Source organism: Calypte anna, chromosome 1, assembly GCF_003957555.1.
Source record: "Calypte anna isolate BGI_N300 chromosome 1, bCalAnn1_v1.p, whole genome shotgun sequence".
NCBI lineage: Eukaryota > Metazoa > Chordata > Aves > Apodiformes > Trochilidae > Calypte > Calypte anna.
Genome location: NC_044244.1, coordinates 116,945,812 through 116,959,855, shown reverse-complemented (window position 1 = coordinate 116,959,855; position 14,044 = coordinate 116,945,812). Strand labels below are relative to the sequence as shown.

At 39.9% G+C, this 14,044-nt stretch overlaps 1 protein-coding gene across 8 annotated transcripts in view; it reads right to left on the bottom strand.

Moving 5' to 3' along the window:
• DMD (dystrophin) overlaps positions 1-14,044 on the bottom strand; it is a 950,620-nt gene that overhangs the window by 3,845 nt on the left and 932,731 nt on the right. For 5 of the 8 annotated variants that reach the window (XM_030448312.1, XM_030448327.1, XM_030448333.1 and 2 more), the window contains 2 exons: positions 12,768-12,860; positions 4,875-4,906 (listed from right to left, as the gene is read on the bottom strand). In XM_030448312.1, coding sequence (XP_030304172.1) covers positions 4,875-4,906; positions 12,768-12,860 — 125 coding nt within the window. The remainder of the gene's footprint in view (positions 1-4,874; positions 4,907-12,767; positions 12,861-14,044) is intronic. The other 3 variants (XM_030448319.1, XM_030448347.1, XM_030448338.1) reach the window with 1 other exon arrangement.

The window sequence follows — 14,044 nt, the reverse complement described above, 5'->3', positions numbered from 1 at the left end:
GACAGAAAGTATTACTCAATAAAACTAAATGTTGCTATGGTCTGAGGGATTTGATTTAATCCCTAAGAACATTATCTGTCTGCAAAACTGTGGGAGGTGCAATGTCATCTGTCCAAAATCCTGCCTCCCAGGAATGCTTTGCATTAGCCTGGATGCTGAGTACTTGCCATGGTCCTTGAGGAAAGAGCACGACCAGGGTATCCAGGATGCACATTTCATTTCATACAGTCCCCACCTGCAATGTGCTGGGACCTGACTGCTACCACTGCCACCTACATGGTGGGTGTCCTTCCTAACACAAAGTGCCTTCCCCAACAACAGGAATGAGCCTTTCCTGGGGGGCAAATCAAACTTTCCATCTTCTTCCAAATGTTCAAGTATTATGGTAGTCATGCACCATTGGCATTTCTACAGTAACTAGGAGCTTGGTACATTAGTTATTATGGATCAGCATTTAAAAAGTATAAAATAATATTAAAAAAATATCCATAGAAATTTGTTTCTTGTGGAGTACTATTACCAGCTTTTACATCCAAATACTAGTTTTTAACATTTATTTTGTTTATAACACAGAACTCTGCCACATCTAAATGGTAGCTACACAAAAAGCTACCCATTCAGTAGTGAGCTGTGTGTGGCACAGTTTGCCAGGTATCAGCATAAAGAATACTTGGTTCTAATCTGGTGCCATTTTGCTAATTGCATTAATGCACTAAGAAACAGATGCATCCATAAATCATTAATGTACAGCCATACTATTCATCCCTAAGCAAAAATTTGTAATTTGCATGTCAAGTATCAGAGTATAAAAAATTCCCACCAAGTTTCAGTCAAAATATAGTTTATTTTCAAGGGTATGCTACTATGTTGATTTTAGATGTAAGGAATAATCTATTACTGGCACCTCGTGGGCTGAGATCAAGCCAACAGATTACACCACAGAAGGTGAACATTTGATGAAGTTGTATGAAAGCAAGAACATATTTTCAGTGGGAGATGCTTACATAAACAGAAAGGTAACTACCACTGGTTTCCTCTACTTACTCAAAGCTCTGACATGCTCAGGTATATTTGTAGCATGAGCTACCAACACTTCATCCAATTAACCCTGATATAATCAGAGTGACCTGAATCATCCCCACAAACATCCTAACCCTGTAAACTACCTTCAAGAAATATCTTTTTCTTTCCTATCTGCAGCAACCTACAGCCATGAGACAGGGAGGTGGTGAGAGTTGTAACTGGGTAGCCAGGCATGACAAGTAGTGATGCCTTTGGGATCACAGTCTTTTGTTCAGAATTGTTGAGATCTGTTGTTTCTAGAAACAACGATGGGACTGCAGTGCTCCTCAGGGTCTCTGACACCACTCATTCCCAGCTTGGGAGTAGTGATCAACCTTCCATAGATTTAGAGCAACCCAAACTGCTAAACCTTATCGTCAGAAAAAAGAATCAGTATTTGTTAATTCTATTTTGTTCTGTCAGATACACAGCTGTAATGGTAAAATCAGTATCTGTTAATACTATTTTGTTTTGTCAGCTACAGTGCTGTACAGGCAACAAAGGCATGTTAAGTTTTATAGAAAGAGTCTAGGTCTAGAAATAATAATATCAATCAAAAAATGTAGAAAAAAAGTCTTTCAGAAGTATGCCTCAATAGGCACAAACTGTTCAACAGCTGAGGCAACTAAAACACAGGTTGAGAAGACTGCATACATATAGTGATCCTTTGGTATTTTTTTAATGCATAACACTTACAGGGATGTCTGCTACTCTTTCTTCATTCATCTGCTACCTGCAGCCATATTTTTGAAATAACCATGCTTTGAATCCAATCTCCCTCGAAAAAAAGCTGCACAGAAGCAGGCTGGGGTGATTCAGGAGATACAACTCCCTCTCCCCACATCATCCACGCCACCTCTCTAGCACAGGTCTTCATTTTCTCTGCAGAAAAGCTGAACAATCATGTGCCTCCTCCAGAGCCATCAGAGTTTACAGCTCAGAGCATGACAATAAACCACTGCTGGCTGCAGCTGATGTTGCAGTCCCTGGGACAGGCATGGGATGGGAGGATGGGCAATGTAGAAGAATGGGCAATGATGCTGTGCTCCAGCCACTCAACTGGTAAGCTCCCTCTTGAGGGTCACTGCACCACCAGGAGTTTTTTTACCTCTCTTGCAGCTGGGAAACAGCTAGGTCAATCAAGACTGCAAACAACTGAGAGTAACATATGCAATTATTTCCTGGTACTGTATGTGCAACGAATGCACCTTTTTCTATAATGCCTGTTACCTAATAAAAGCTCAAATCTGCTGTTTCTATATAGCTTTCCTGTTTCCATTGAATATTATTTACTTGCCCTAAGACTGAAAGGTGGGACACTGACATTTTTAATTAAGAAGCAAATGAGAAAATACTATCTTAAAAGTACACAGAAAAATATAAATAATAGCTTTGCACTCATTTTTAGTCATATTTTAAAGTAATCCCACCAAGAAGGCACTAATTCCATTCTTTTTTTTTTTTAAACATTAAAGCTGAAAAAGTTTTCTCCAACTTGTGGCACTGAAATGTTGAAAGATGCTACTAAGCTACAAGTACACACCTCAAAATGCAGCAGTAAAGCTCAAAAGGGACATGGACAGTATTAACTCAGACTTGCAAAATGGAGAGGATATTAACACAGGTGCACTTCCTTTGAAAGCAGAAGACACCTATTTCTGCACACACTGACTACATCGCTTCTGGTCACACACAGAATGATGCATTTCCCATCCACCAAAGTTGCTTGAGAGCCTCTACTGGAATTAAGGCCCTTGGGTGAAAATCAATCTTACACTAGAAGCTTGTCAGAGAAATAGACATGAAGCATTGAGACCCAAAAGAGTGGATAGAAAGTAAATTAAGAAACCCCAACACAGTGCAGTGCCTTTTTAAGCAGCACAAATTCTAACCCTTTCCCAACAAAGAAAAATCCTTCCTGTTGGTGGCTTGGATTTTGATAACTTTGTTCATATTGAGTAATGCCATGAAATGCATAGGATTACACACAAAGACAATACCTATTATGAGTAATGGGATCAAAACCTAACCAACTGGGTTTAAAACTGTATGATCTGCCTTTGCACAATGGATTCACACATTAACCAAAAGCTGTTCTATACCTCAGCTCATACACTTCACAAGCAGGTGGAGAACTGTATTTTATATTCAACTTTGCAAATCACCAAGCCCCCTCTGCAACCATCAGTGAGCACATATGCAATGGGAGACCACTGAAAAAGGCAACCTTTTTTAGAATTAAGCTGTTGGAACCTGATCAGGTAGGACATACCTGTTTGGATTGTTTTTTGTTTTGTTTTATTTTTGGGGTTTTTAAATTATTTTTTAAAATTTTTTATAAATTGTAGAAAATATACCCTTAGTACCAGAAGGTTTTTCTGAATAATACGCATATATATGAAAGAAGGTAGTGGAAATCCAACAACCTGTTTTACCACAGAAACACAGAATGGTTTAGGTTGGAAGAGATTTTAAAGATGACCTAATTTCAACCCCCCTTCATGGGCCGGGACACCTTCCTTTCGATCACATTGCTCAAAGTCTCTGCTGAATTGGAGAACAATGCTGAGACCATATGAGCTGAGGGCATCTAGGGCTGATTATGAAATAATTTCCAATTAATTTCTGGGCTGTTATAGTCTGTTGATGACATCCCAAGCACCCTTTTGATCTACATGAAAGGACTTGCCACCCACCCACCCTGCACTCTGGGTTTTACTCCTTGAAGCAGCTGGATCTCTGGCAGCTCCTACAGCAAACGCGGAGAACCCCTGAGAAGAAAGCTTGGCTTACCCAGAGTAGTGACTGGGGGTTCACAGCAGCTCTGCTTAAAACCTCAGCACAGTGTATTTCCATGAGCCCCCCCTCTCCACACCAGCAGAAGTTAGCAAATCAGGTTACTGATCAATTCCTGCCTCATTTTCCTGAACATCAGCTGTTCGGGAAAGGTCATTTCACAGCTCCTTGCAATTGCACTCAGGCAGCCTCTGAATATGTTTAATAATATTTTTTGCTAGCAATTCATCTTTTAAACATTGTATCTGGGTGGTGAGTGAAGGGCAGCTTCACAGAAGACAGATCAAGGCTCTCTGGAAATACTTTCCAAGGCTCTATGACAACACAGTGCAAAACATTTTCCTCCATCAACGAGCAGTGGTGTACAAATTCTAAAATCTATTTTGCATCAGTCCAACCATGTCCGAAGAGCACAGTGAAAACCATTATCCATTTGCATTGCTGCACATAACACTGTGGAGCTGGTGAATGTTAGTAGCACTCTTCATTCTGCAACAGTGGATCAGGAAATTAAAACACCTGAATCTCCTATACCTCTCAACTCTCACTGTTCTGAAGAGAAAGAACTATTGGATAACTGGAGGTGATGGTTGGTATACTGGCACATGCATGCAAATATAATTGTGAGTACGTAAGCAGAACAGTAAGAGACATGGGTCTCTCCCTTGTGCTTACACGCAGGAGCAACCAAACAGAAGTCAATGGCTGCAGAATATTTTCCAGACATGGAATTTCTCTCCCCCGCTCCTGAGTTTCCACCTCCACGAGGATGTAACAAAACGCACATCCCTGAGCTGACCATTATCTTCACTGAAAGTTGAGAGGTACGCTACTGCTAAGAGCACACATGGGGAATGCACTCAGCAAAATCAAACACAAAACCCAAAGCAAAATAAAACCACCCCCCACCCTCCACCAAACCAAAGCAAACCCGTGCTGCTGTCACAAGCATGCTGGGCACAGAAAGCAAGCTGTGACAAACAGAAGCCATGGCAGTGAGCCCGTGTCTCACTAACCTCTTTCACTGGCTTTCCAGAAGCATTTCTTCCTTTAGGACAAAGAGAGAGGAAGTGGAAGAAATATCAGAAAAGAAAGGAAAAAAACCCCCACACATAAATATATATATTTTATGCTGTAAGAGACACTTAAATTTCCAGTTAGGAATTTAATAGAAAATAACCACATTTCTGCTGTAAACAAAAGTGCACTTGAAATCTACTGAGGATTCTGAGCTGACTGATTCAAGAATAGGTCTGTAATCGGCAGTTTGGTTTTAGCCTAGCATAAACACTTGAAGAAAATAAAACCAACTTACAAGCTCTTCTGTTGATGATAAGGATGGCAGAGGAGATCTGAATTCACTTTCTGAGCATCCAGATTTCCTCAGTTTGAGTACTTATACTAATCAGTATTAGTGGTAAAATCATGTTTCCCCAAATTCATGTCAAATTAATTCATTCAGACACTTTACATTTTATTATGGCCTACAAACATATATGCAGGTATACATTCATACACACACACACACACACATTTTACCCCTAGAGCTATACATTGGAATATAGCATGCTCACATTGAAGATAAATATATTTCAAAAGATTTTTCCAACAAGCTCATCTGTAAAGCGTGGAAAAACTGAGGGGTCAGAAGGAGAAAGAGAGACAAAAAAGATCAAGTAAAAGGGAAAAAAAATGAACTTTGGAGTTGTACCGGAGGAGTCATTAATGGGTTTAGCTGAAAAGATGTTCCTCACAAACCTGGAAGCCAGGGTCTGATCACATGGATCCTTCTAGAACACTTTTCATAGCATACTTGTTTTTAAAAAAATAAAATCAGGTGTCAACCAAGAGCATAAACACTCCCCTGCCCATCAGGCCCATCAAACAGTCACTGATAGTAAGTTGCTTGCTGACTCCAGAAGCAGCATCCCAGTGTCACTGGCACACTGCTGCCAGCACCACTCTGGCCAGACTTTGTAGCTTCAGGTAAGAAAGTCACTATGGGAGATGCTGCTCATTGAAAGGGATGTTGTTGCCCCAGAGCTGTTGTAAATGAGGTAAAGGACATATGGGGAGAAAAGACAGATATAAATGGGAGAGCACACTGGTCAGCATAACAGTAACCTAATTGTTGTCAAGTGATTTTCCAGATATAGAAACCTCCAGGAGAAGGGAAGGGAGACAATAAATAGCCTTGCAGGTATTTCACAAGAAGCAGAATAAAGGTCAGCAATAGAGCAAAGCTGAGCAGAGGTGGTAGAGGAGGAGAGGGGGGAGACAGTGAATGGCATCATTGACTACCACAGGTCAGAGCCACTGCTCAGATACAAACCTCAGGCAACAGAAGTGGCTGGAACAACAAAAGGGTACAGGACAGCAAAGGTTATAATTTATGCACCAGAGGAAGTTTTATTTCCTTCTTTTCCCTCTTCCTCTCTCCAGTACCATACTTACTATTAGAAATTATAATAATAGGTTTGAAGTCACGCTCTGCACGTTTTTCTTTTTTCTCTGGTCCTAAGGGAAGCCTTGACTCAGGTTATGTCTATGCTGCATGTGCTGGAAGTGCACAGAAGTACCAGAGCAAGCTTGACAGCTAGAAGTGTAGCTTCAGTTCTGAGGAGTTTACTTGGCAGGCTAACTCATGACTGACTTATCCCTGCTCAGCCTGCAACCTCCTCCAGCGCTTTTATCATGAGCTATGAATGCTACAAAAATGCCCCCCCAGGAGGGAAGATCAGAACCTTTAACCAACATAAATCATGTAACAAAAAAATCCTTGAAAACGAAGGTATAAAGTCCATTGCATATTTTGGCCTTGTTCTGAGGAAGGGCCCCAAGGTTTAAGATAAGTAGGCTGTCTACCTAAGGCCTCCAGAAACTGCAGCGAGGTAGAGGTGGGTGAGCAGGAATGGATGAGATCCAGCAGAAGACAGGTTAGTTTGGGTCAAGCAGAGAGAAGGAACTGCTTACATGCAGTTCTTCTGTAGATCTTAAAAAATGCCTGTCTGCACAAGCAGAATTGCAGGTACATGGTCTCTTAATTAAATATCTAGAGACAGCCTGGATTCTGCTTGAAAATGAACATATTTAAAGGCAACTGGGATAGCTCTGTGCCACATAAAACAGAAAGTTTGTGGTGAGTAATCTGTCCTAGAATGTGTTAAATGCACCAAGGAGTAGCACCACTACAGCAACAGCTAATTTCTTTTGGAGGAAGATTAAAAAGGGTTTAGTGGATTTTACTTTATTTGCTTCTTTGCATATGAATGAGTGTGAGCCTTTAAGTTTTTAGGCAAGGATTATGGTTTGGCATAAATTGCAGAGGAAGAAGACTGTCTGTTCTGCCACAGTTCTGAAAATTTGTAGTATATAAGGCATCAAAATTCTGATACACAATCCATGGATGCCTAATTATCTATTATTCCTTCTCAAATCAAGACTTCCATCCCTTACATAATAGAAGAGTATTTCTGTTTTGGAGATCTACATGACATTGTATCACAGGCAAAAGTACTCAAGAGAGTGGTAAGATCAAACCTGAAAGTAAAGGGACTAATAAAAAAGTCCTGCATTTTTTCAGATTTGGCTCAAAATATAAAGCACCTAGGACTGCACCGTCCATTCCACTGAGCTCAGGGGAAGGACAGGCTGCAGAGGTGAGAGATCTGGATCTGTAAGCAGCTTTTTTTCTTTAAAATAAAAAGCTCCTTGATATTTTGTTATATTTATAAATGTATTCTCCCAGTTTACCTCAAGACTAAGCATTACAAATCATGGAAGATTTATTCCCTCCCCAGCCCCTATCCCAGCAGAAATCTGCAGAGAAGCTCAGCCAGTTCAGTACTGTTGTGCCAAAGGTGAGTGATAAGGGACCTCTGTCACCTGGACTTACTGATGTGGGATGTAGAAAAGGGGATGCAGACCTTGAGAGATCAGGGTAGCTCGACCTAAGAGTATTATTAGAAAACTCTACGCTTTAATAACTTCAGGGTACTCTTCCACTGATTCAATGAAGCATGAAAAGAAGTTTGTGTTGTAACTTCTGCTGTTAGAATACGAGAAACTCCACTATTTGCAGTGCTGGAAGTTGCTAGTTCCTCTTAGGACATTACCATTTGTGCCAGATTCCTGGCTGATACAACAGCGAGAGGAGAGAAGATATGTTTTTATGTGATTGAGATGAAAACAAAACTTGTAAAAGATAGTGCTAGTCTTAGTACTATTTATTTATTGTTGTAGCGTCTTGTAATTTTGCTGCACAAGAGAGCATCTGTATTAAGCAATACTATGTTAAATAAGAACAATGAGTGCTGATCCCTCTCCAAATGTTCTCATGGCCTCCTCAAGCCATGATGGTCTCACATCTAACTACTTCTTGGCTCCCACTTCCTCATTATCCACCAGCAAGGGCACTGCATTGAAACTCTTGGAAGCTCTCACATTAACTTGAGTTAGCTCAAGAACTTCTGTCCCTAAATTCCTCTCTGAGTTTCATTCATAGAAAGCCTTTTGCACAAAAACATAACTGCAAAACACAGCCTGGTCCACCATGAGATCCACCTGAGGCAGTGCATATTTTTTGTCCTCAATGCTGCAGAAGAGATGAATTCTGCTTAAAAGATACTGGCCTGCCAATCTTACTTTCTAGCTGTGAACCAGTTCCCTGGGGATTTAGTAGCTTGGGCACAAATACAGCATGAAAATATTTTCCTCTGTGGCCCATTATTAAGCAGGGTCAAATAAACCACTGAGGTGGTATTTAATGGTAGATTTCCACTAAATGTCAGACCTCTGGCTTTGACATCTGTTTTGAGTTAGCACAGCAGCTGTTTGAAGCAGCTGCAGCAGTTGTGGATTTGCTGGGAGCTGCAAAGTAAAAGAGGATGGGATGGGAAGCCTTGTAGATTAAAAGGAAAGAAAAATTCCTTAAGGACAGCAATCATCAGCTTTTTCCTTCTCTAGAAATGAAACAGCTTTTGGCTGTGCAAGGAGCACGGAGGTCCTCTCCTCATTAGGAAATGCCAAGAACTGCCAGAAGGTTAAACTGAAGAAACAACAAAAAAAACCTATGAAAGGTTACTAACACAAGTTATTGCACTTGAGATGTGCATATGAAGGTCTGTGAAATGGTTTAACACATGCTTCTCTAAAATACATTCAAAATTATACTATGAAGCCTTGAAGTCCTTTTAAAAACAACTCTGCACAGCAAAAGCTTGGAAAGTAACTCAATCAAATCTATCTGCAGGTGAGTGAAAATTAATTACTACTACATTTCACTGTTTTCTTTCGAAAGTTTGAAATAAGAGCTATTACCTGCTTTAGAAAACTACTTCCCAACCTGAGCAAATCTTACTCTTCAGATGCTTTTGATGATATTTAGGCTAAATTTTTTGTTTTAATTTGTATCCTGCGCTGAAAATCTAAGCATGAGCTACCAATGTGTGTCTGCAGCCCAGGAAGCCAACTGCATCCTGAGCTGCATCAAAAGAAGTATGGCCAGCAGGTCAAGGGAGGGGATTCTCCCCCTCTACACCAGAGTCTTACAAGACCTCACCTGGAGTACTGTGCCCAGTTCTGGAGCTCCCACTATAAGAAAGACATGGAGCTGTTGAAGCAAGTCCAGAGGAGAGCCACAAAAATGATCAGAGAGTTGGAATGCCTCTCCTATGGAGGCAGGATGAGAGAGCTGGGGTTGTTCAGCCTGGAGAAGAGAGGGCTCCACGGAGACCTTACAGTGATCTTCCAGTACCTGAAGGGGGTCTACAGGAAAGCTGGTGAGGGACTTTTTACAGGGGCATGTAGTGAAAGGACAAAGGGGGAACGGTTTCCAAATAGAAGAGTTAGATTCATACTAGATATTAGGAAGAAATTCTTCACTGTGAGGGTGGCAAGACATTGGAACAGGTTGCCCAGGGAAGTTGTGAATGCCCTCTCCACTATATCTGCAAGGCCAGGTTGGATGGGGCTTTGAGCAATCTGGCCTCGCAAAAGCTGTCCCTACCCATGCAGGGGGGCTGGAACTATGATCTTTAAGGTCCTTTTCAACCCAAATGATTTTGTGATTCTGTGTTATGTTCAGTTATTCATCTGTGCATCCAAGCACAGAAATTCAGTCCTATTCTCTCTTCACTGCTTATTCAGCTCCGAACTTTTCTCATGAAACAAAGCCTTTAGGGTAGAGTTCCCTCTCCTCATTGTGCTGCCCTCCTCCAAGATGTCATTATCCTAATGGCAATACAATACCCAGAATTATTTGCCTGAATCAAAAGGTGCAGCACTCCCTATGCTGAAGTGTGAATGCCAGACTGGGATAACTGAGCTTCTTCCATCTTTTTTACTTCTGCTTAATAAGGTTTAACACAAGAAAATGTACTCTTTATAGACCTGTGCTAACCACTTGCTTGGGCTTATTTCTCTGTTTCCTGAATACCTACAGATAGGTTGAGATTCAATAAAACCTGTAATGCAAAGAAATAAAATATTATTTATACCATCTGAATCCTTATACTATGCCTTCTTGTCAGGCTGCTTTGCCAAGCTGTTTTTACTCTTCTGCAATAACACTTTGATCTTTTATTACAGATTGGAAACCTGAGATACCGATTTGTACCTCTCAGTGGCAAAAAAGACCCTGATTAAGGGCATTGCTGAGACCAAGTCAATCCTGCTTCCACTGACAGGATGAAGTATTTCTCACAGAGAGCCTGACCATTCCTATTCCTCAGCCAAGGGCCATTATAGAAACCTGGCATTTGTGCAAATGCATGAAAAGATAAAAGAAAAACTGAGAAACTTAATTGAGGCTCTTTAGCCAAAACTCAGGTGCAGTTTTTCTAAACAGTGAAAGATTGTTTCTCCCAGCTGGACTAATCTTTTTGTGTAGTCAACGAGAGAGGAAGAGACCAAAGAGACAGCTCGATGGTGCCTTGGTCAGGCCCAGAAGAAAAGTCCTGTGGGAAGCCTGACTCTGCCTGGCAGCCAGTGCCTGCTCCTGGCTGCTGCGCCAGAAGCTCCTCTCTTGGCTTGGCTGAGGAGAACAGAAGATGACACATGTCAAACAAACTGTGCCTCCTCTTTGCTCCCAGCCCTCTATGCTGCTAGAGACTATTTTTGTCCTCTAAGGCTGCTAGTCAGGCAGCAGAGTGTATCAGCTGCAATCATCTTGGAGATGCTTGTGATGACATTCTATACTTTTAACATAGTTAATGAATAAAAAAAACAAAGTAAGGGAATATATTCTTCCTCTGCATTTGAATGACCATATTTTGCATCACCAGAATGAAAACGTGGAGTTATAGCTTACAGAATTAAAATACTAACTGATGTTACCAATTTGATTTCTTTTTCCCCACTAAGCTTTATAGTCTGTCAGATTCATGAAGCTTTGTATTTTTCACTAAAGTTTAAAACCTTTTCTATTCTCAGTCAGTAAGAGTAATATCTAACAGACTGATCTCTACCTATTTATACACAGGAAATGAACTGCTGTATTTCAAATTGCTCATTAGCTGTTGTTTCATAACTTGCTCCTATTTTACTTAAACGAAGCTTGTTTTTAAAAAGAAACATTGTTTGCCACTGAAATAACCTACGATTACAAATTCAATACCACATTTGATGACTATTTTAACACATGGGCTTATCTACACCTAGACACATAAGATTATGCAAGGTCTCCTAAATAGACCATTTTTATACAAATGATGGTCACTGACTGTTGCACAGTACACAGAAATGTTAAAAATAAGACCATTGAAATCTACATATCAATATTTGAAAGATTTTTCTGTCGTTATCTCAGATAATTAATATATTGACAAAATGAGTCCTGGACATACAACTTTTTCATTTAGTGTTGAGCTGGAGATTAATACAGTTAACATTATTATTTTATTACATTTTCTTCAATTTTATTTCAGAAAGATTCTGTCTTTTAATCTACAGCACAAGATCTTATGTGGTTTACACTGCCACCTTCTTTTCCACTGCTCATAGATGATGCCTACTGAGAGCTGAGCCTGCTTTAAAATCAAAGGATGGAGAAAATTTCACTGAAAGTCTAGCACGATGGTTAACCCATTTATCTACTGACAACCACCTCTGGGAGATGTGTGAAACCTGTGCCAGAAGCCCTGCAGTAGTCAACTGAAATCCACTTTAATAGGCTGTCAATAGACACCAGGACTTTCTTTTAGCAACAGCTAAAATCCCAGACTTCCCATCTCGTGCTAGGAACCTAAGCCATTTTCTTTGGCAGTAGTGTATTTTCTCTGTGCTCAGAAAAGACTTTCTTAATGAAAAAGAGGCTGAACAAAAAAGCCCCAGAAATGCAAATGCAAACAACAGGAATGAGCAAAATGGAAATCTAACTAGATTTCCTAAACCTAAAACTAAAAGAGATGCTGGGGCTGTATGCATGAGTGCAGCCTATGCTGCACGAACAAGCAGACCACTTGCTTTTTCTCCATCACTCTGGATCCAAGTCCTACAAGGTTGAGAACTTTGACTCAGAACTTTAATATTTCAAACCAGATTATTCTTGGAGAAAGGTATGGACAGAAGAAAAATGTGCTAAGACATGTATTAAAAATAAATCAGCAAGAACACTGACTCAAAAGGAGAGAAGCTGTAAGAAAAGGAACATGGCAAAAGGGAAAAGAAGAAAAAAGAGTTTCAGACATTTTTTCATCTACATACTTAGCAAAGGCTACTTATGGAGATAGCTTAAGGTAAAGGAAGAACAGGCTGCTTCTCTAAATAAGACAGGTTTCTCGACAGCTATTGTTAAAATGAAAACAAAGAACAGCAAAAGACTCGAAACCAAAATACAATCCCCTGAAAACATCAAGGAACAGAAAGCACTTTTATCTTCCCTCTCATCTGCTATGGGAAGCAGCACTCACCTCTGGAGCTAGGGAAGGAGTTGTTCAGCTGCTCCATCACTTCCTCCAAACCTGTGCTTGTGTCCTGGGGAGGGCTGAGCAGCTCATCTTCACCTGGAAAGCAAATCCACACCACTACATGAGAGCCACCACAAAACCATTTGCTAACAGCTTGTTACTGCAGATATCCTTCATGAAGCTAAGGCTGTTCAATTAAACATTATTTTCTGCTTAGTATGAAATCAAAATTTTAAAGGTAAATTTTGATGACTATGTGTTTCTCTCCTTTTTTTTTTTTTTTTTTAAGGATCTAAGTGAAATTAAATAATAAATTTTTAAAAATTAACACTGAGTTTAATTTGTAAAAAGGGATTTAAGGAATGATCTGCTCTGGTAAAAGAAGCAGGGTGAAATGTCTGCTAGAAACGCTTAGTTCTATAAATGACACTTGTTTCAGCTTCTCTTATTCTATTAATGGCAAAAGAAATTGGTGTTGTGAGAGCTGCTATTGAGCAGCTTTCTAATAGGGATGGATTCATGCTAACACTGCTTTGCCTAGCTGTATAAATCAGTACAAACTCAGATTCTCATCTGCATCAGTATTAATATTTCTGACATTTTAATTGCACCAGATTGGCGCTCCAAGAACATTCAATTGTACTGTAAAAGGGTTTAGTGGCAGTTTGATAAAGCGAAATACATTTCTCCCACTGAATAATTTCTATAACCTGATTATAGGACAGGAGCTTAATGGGAAATTCAATGCATCTTATTCTTATTGGGGTATTTGTTTGGTCACGGGTTCAGATAACTAAAATCTGTATGTTGATTTTAGTGTAGACCCTAGCCTAATATAAAGCATTAAAAAGAATACACCTAAATGATATACTTTGAGTGAGATTCTCTTCCTTTGCTAAATTTCTTTTATCCCTATTAAAACACAAAAGCAATTTGCCTGTTGTAATGTCCATGTACATCCTTATTTCGAAAATTACTTAATGGCCCTTCGTTCCAATATATCTTGCCCTTCTCAACTTGAGTAATAAATTGCCTGATTTTCTGTTAGCATTTACAGTCTTTAAATGTTAAAGTGCTCCACACTACTGGAAAGCCTACTAAAAGGGATGCTAAAGGAACAGTTCAGGACTGCATATATTCCATATTACTAAGTTCAGTGTCAGCTTCAGCTTAAGGCCAGAACTTTCACAAAAGTTATTATGGATCAAGAGTAATTTTTCCCACTCCAGCATAAGAAGTGGGGTAAAATGTCTGCAAGATGCACTTAACTCATGTAAGTG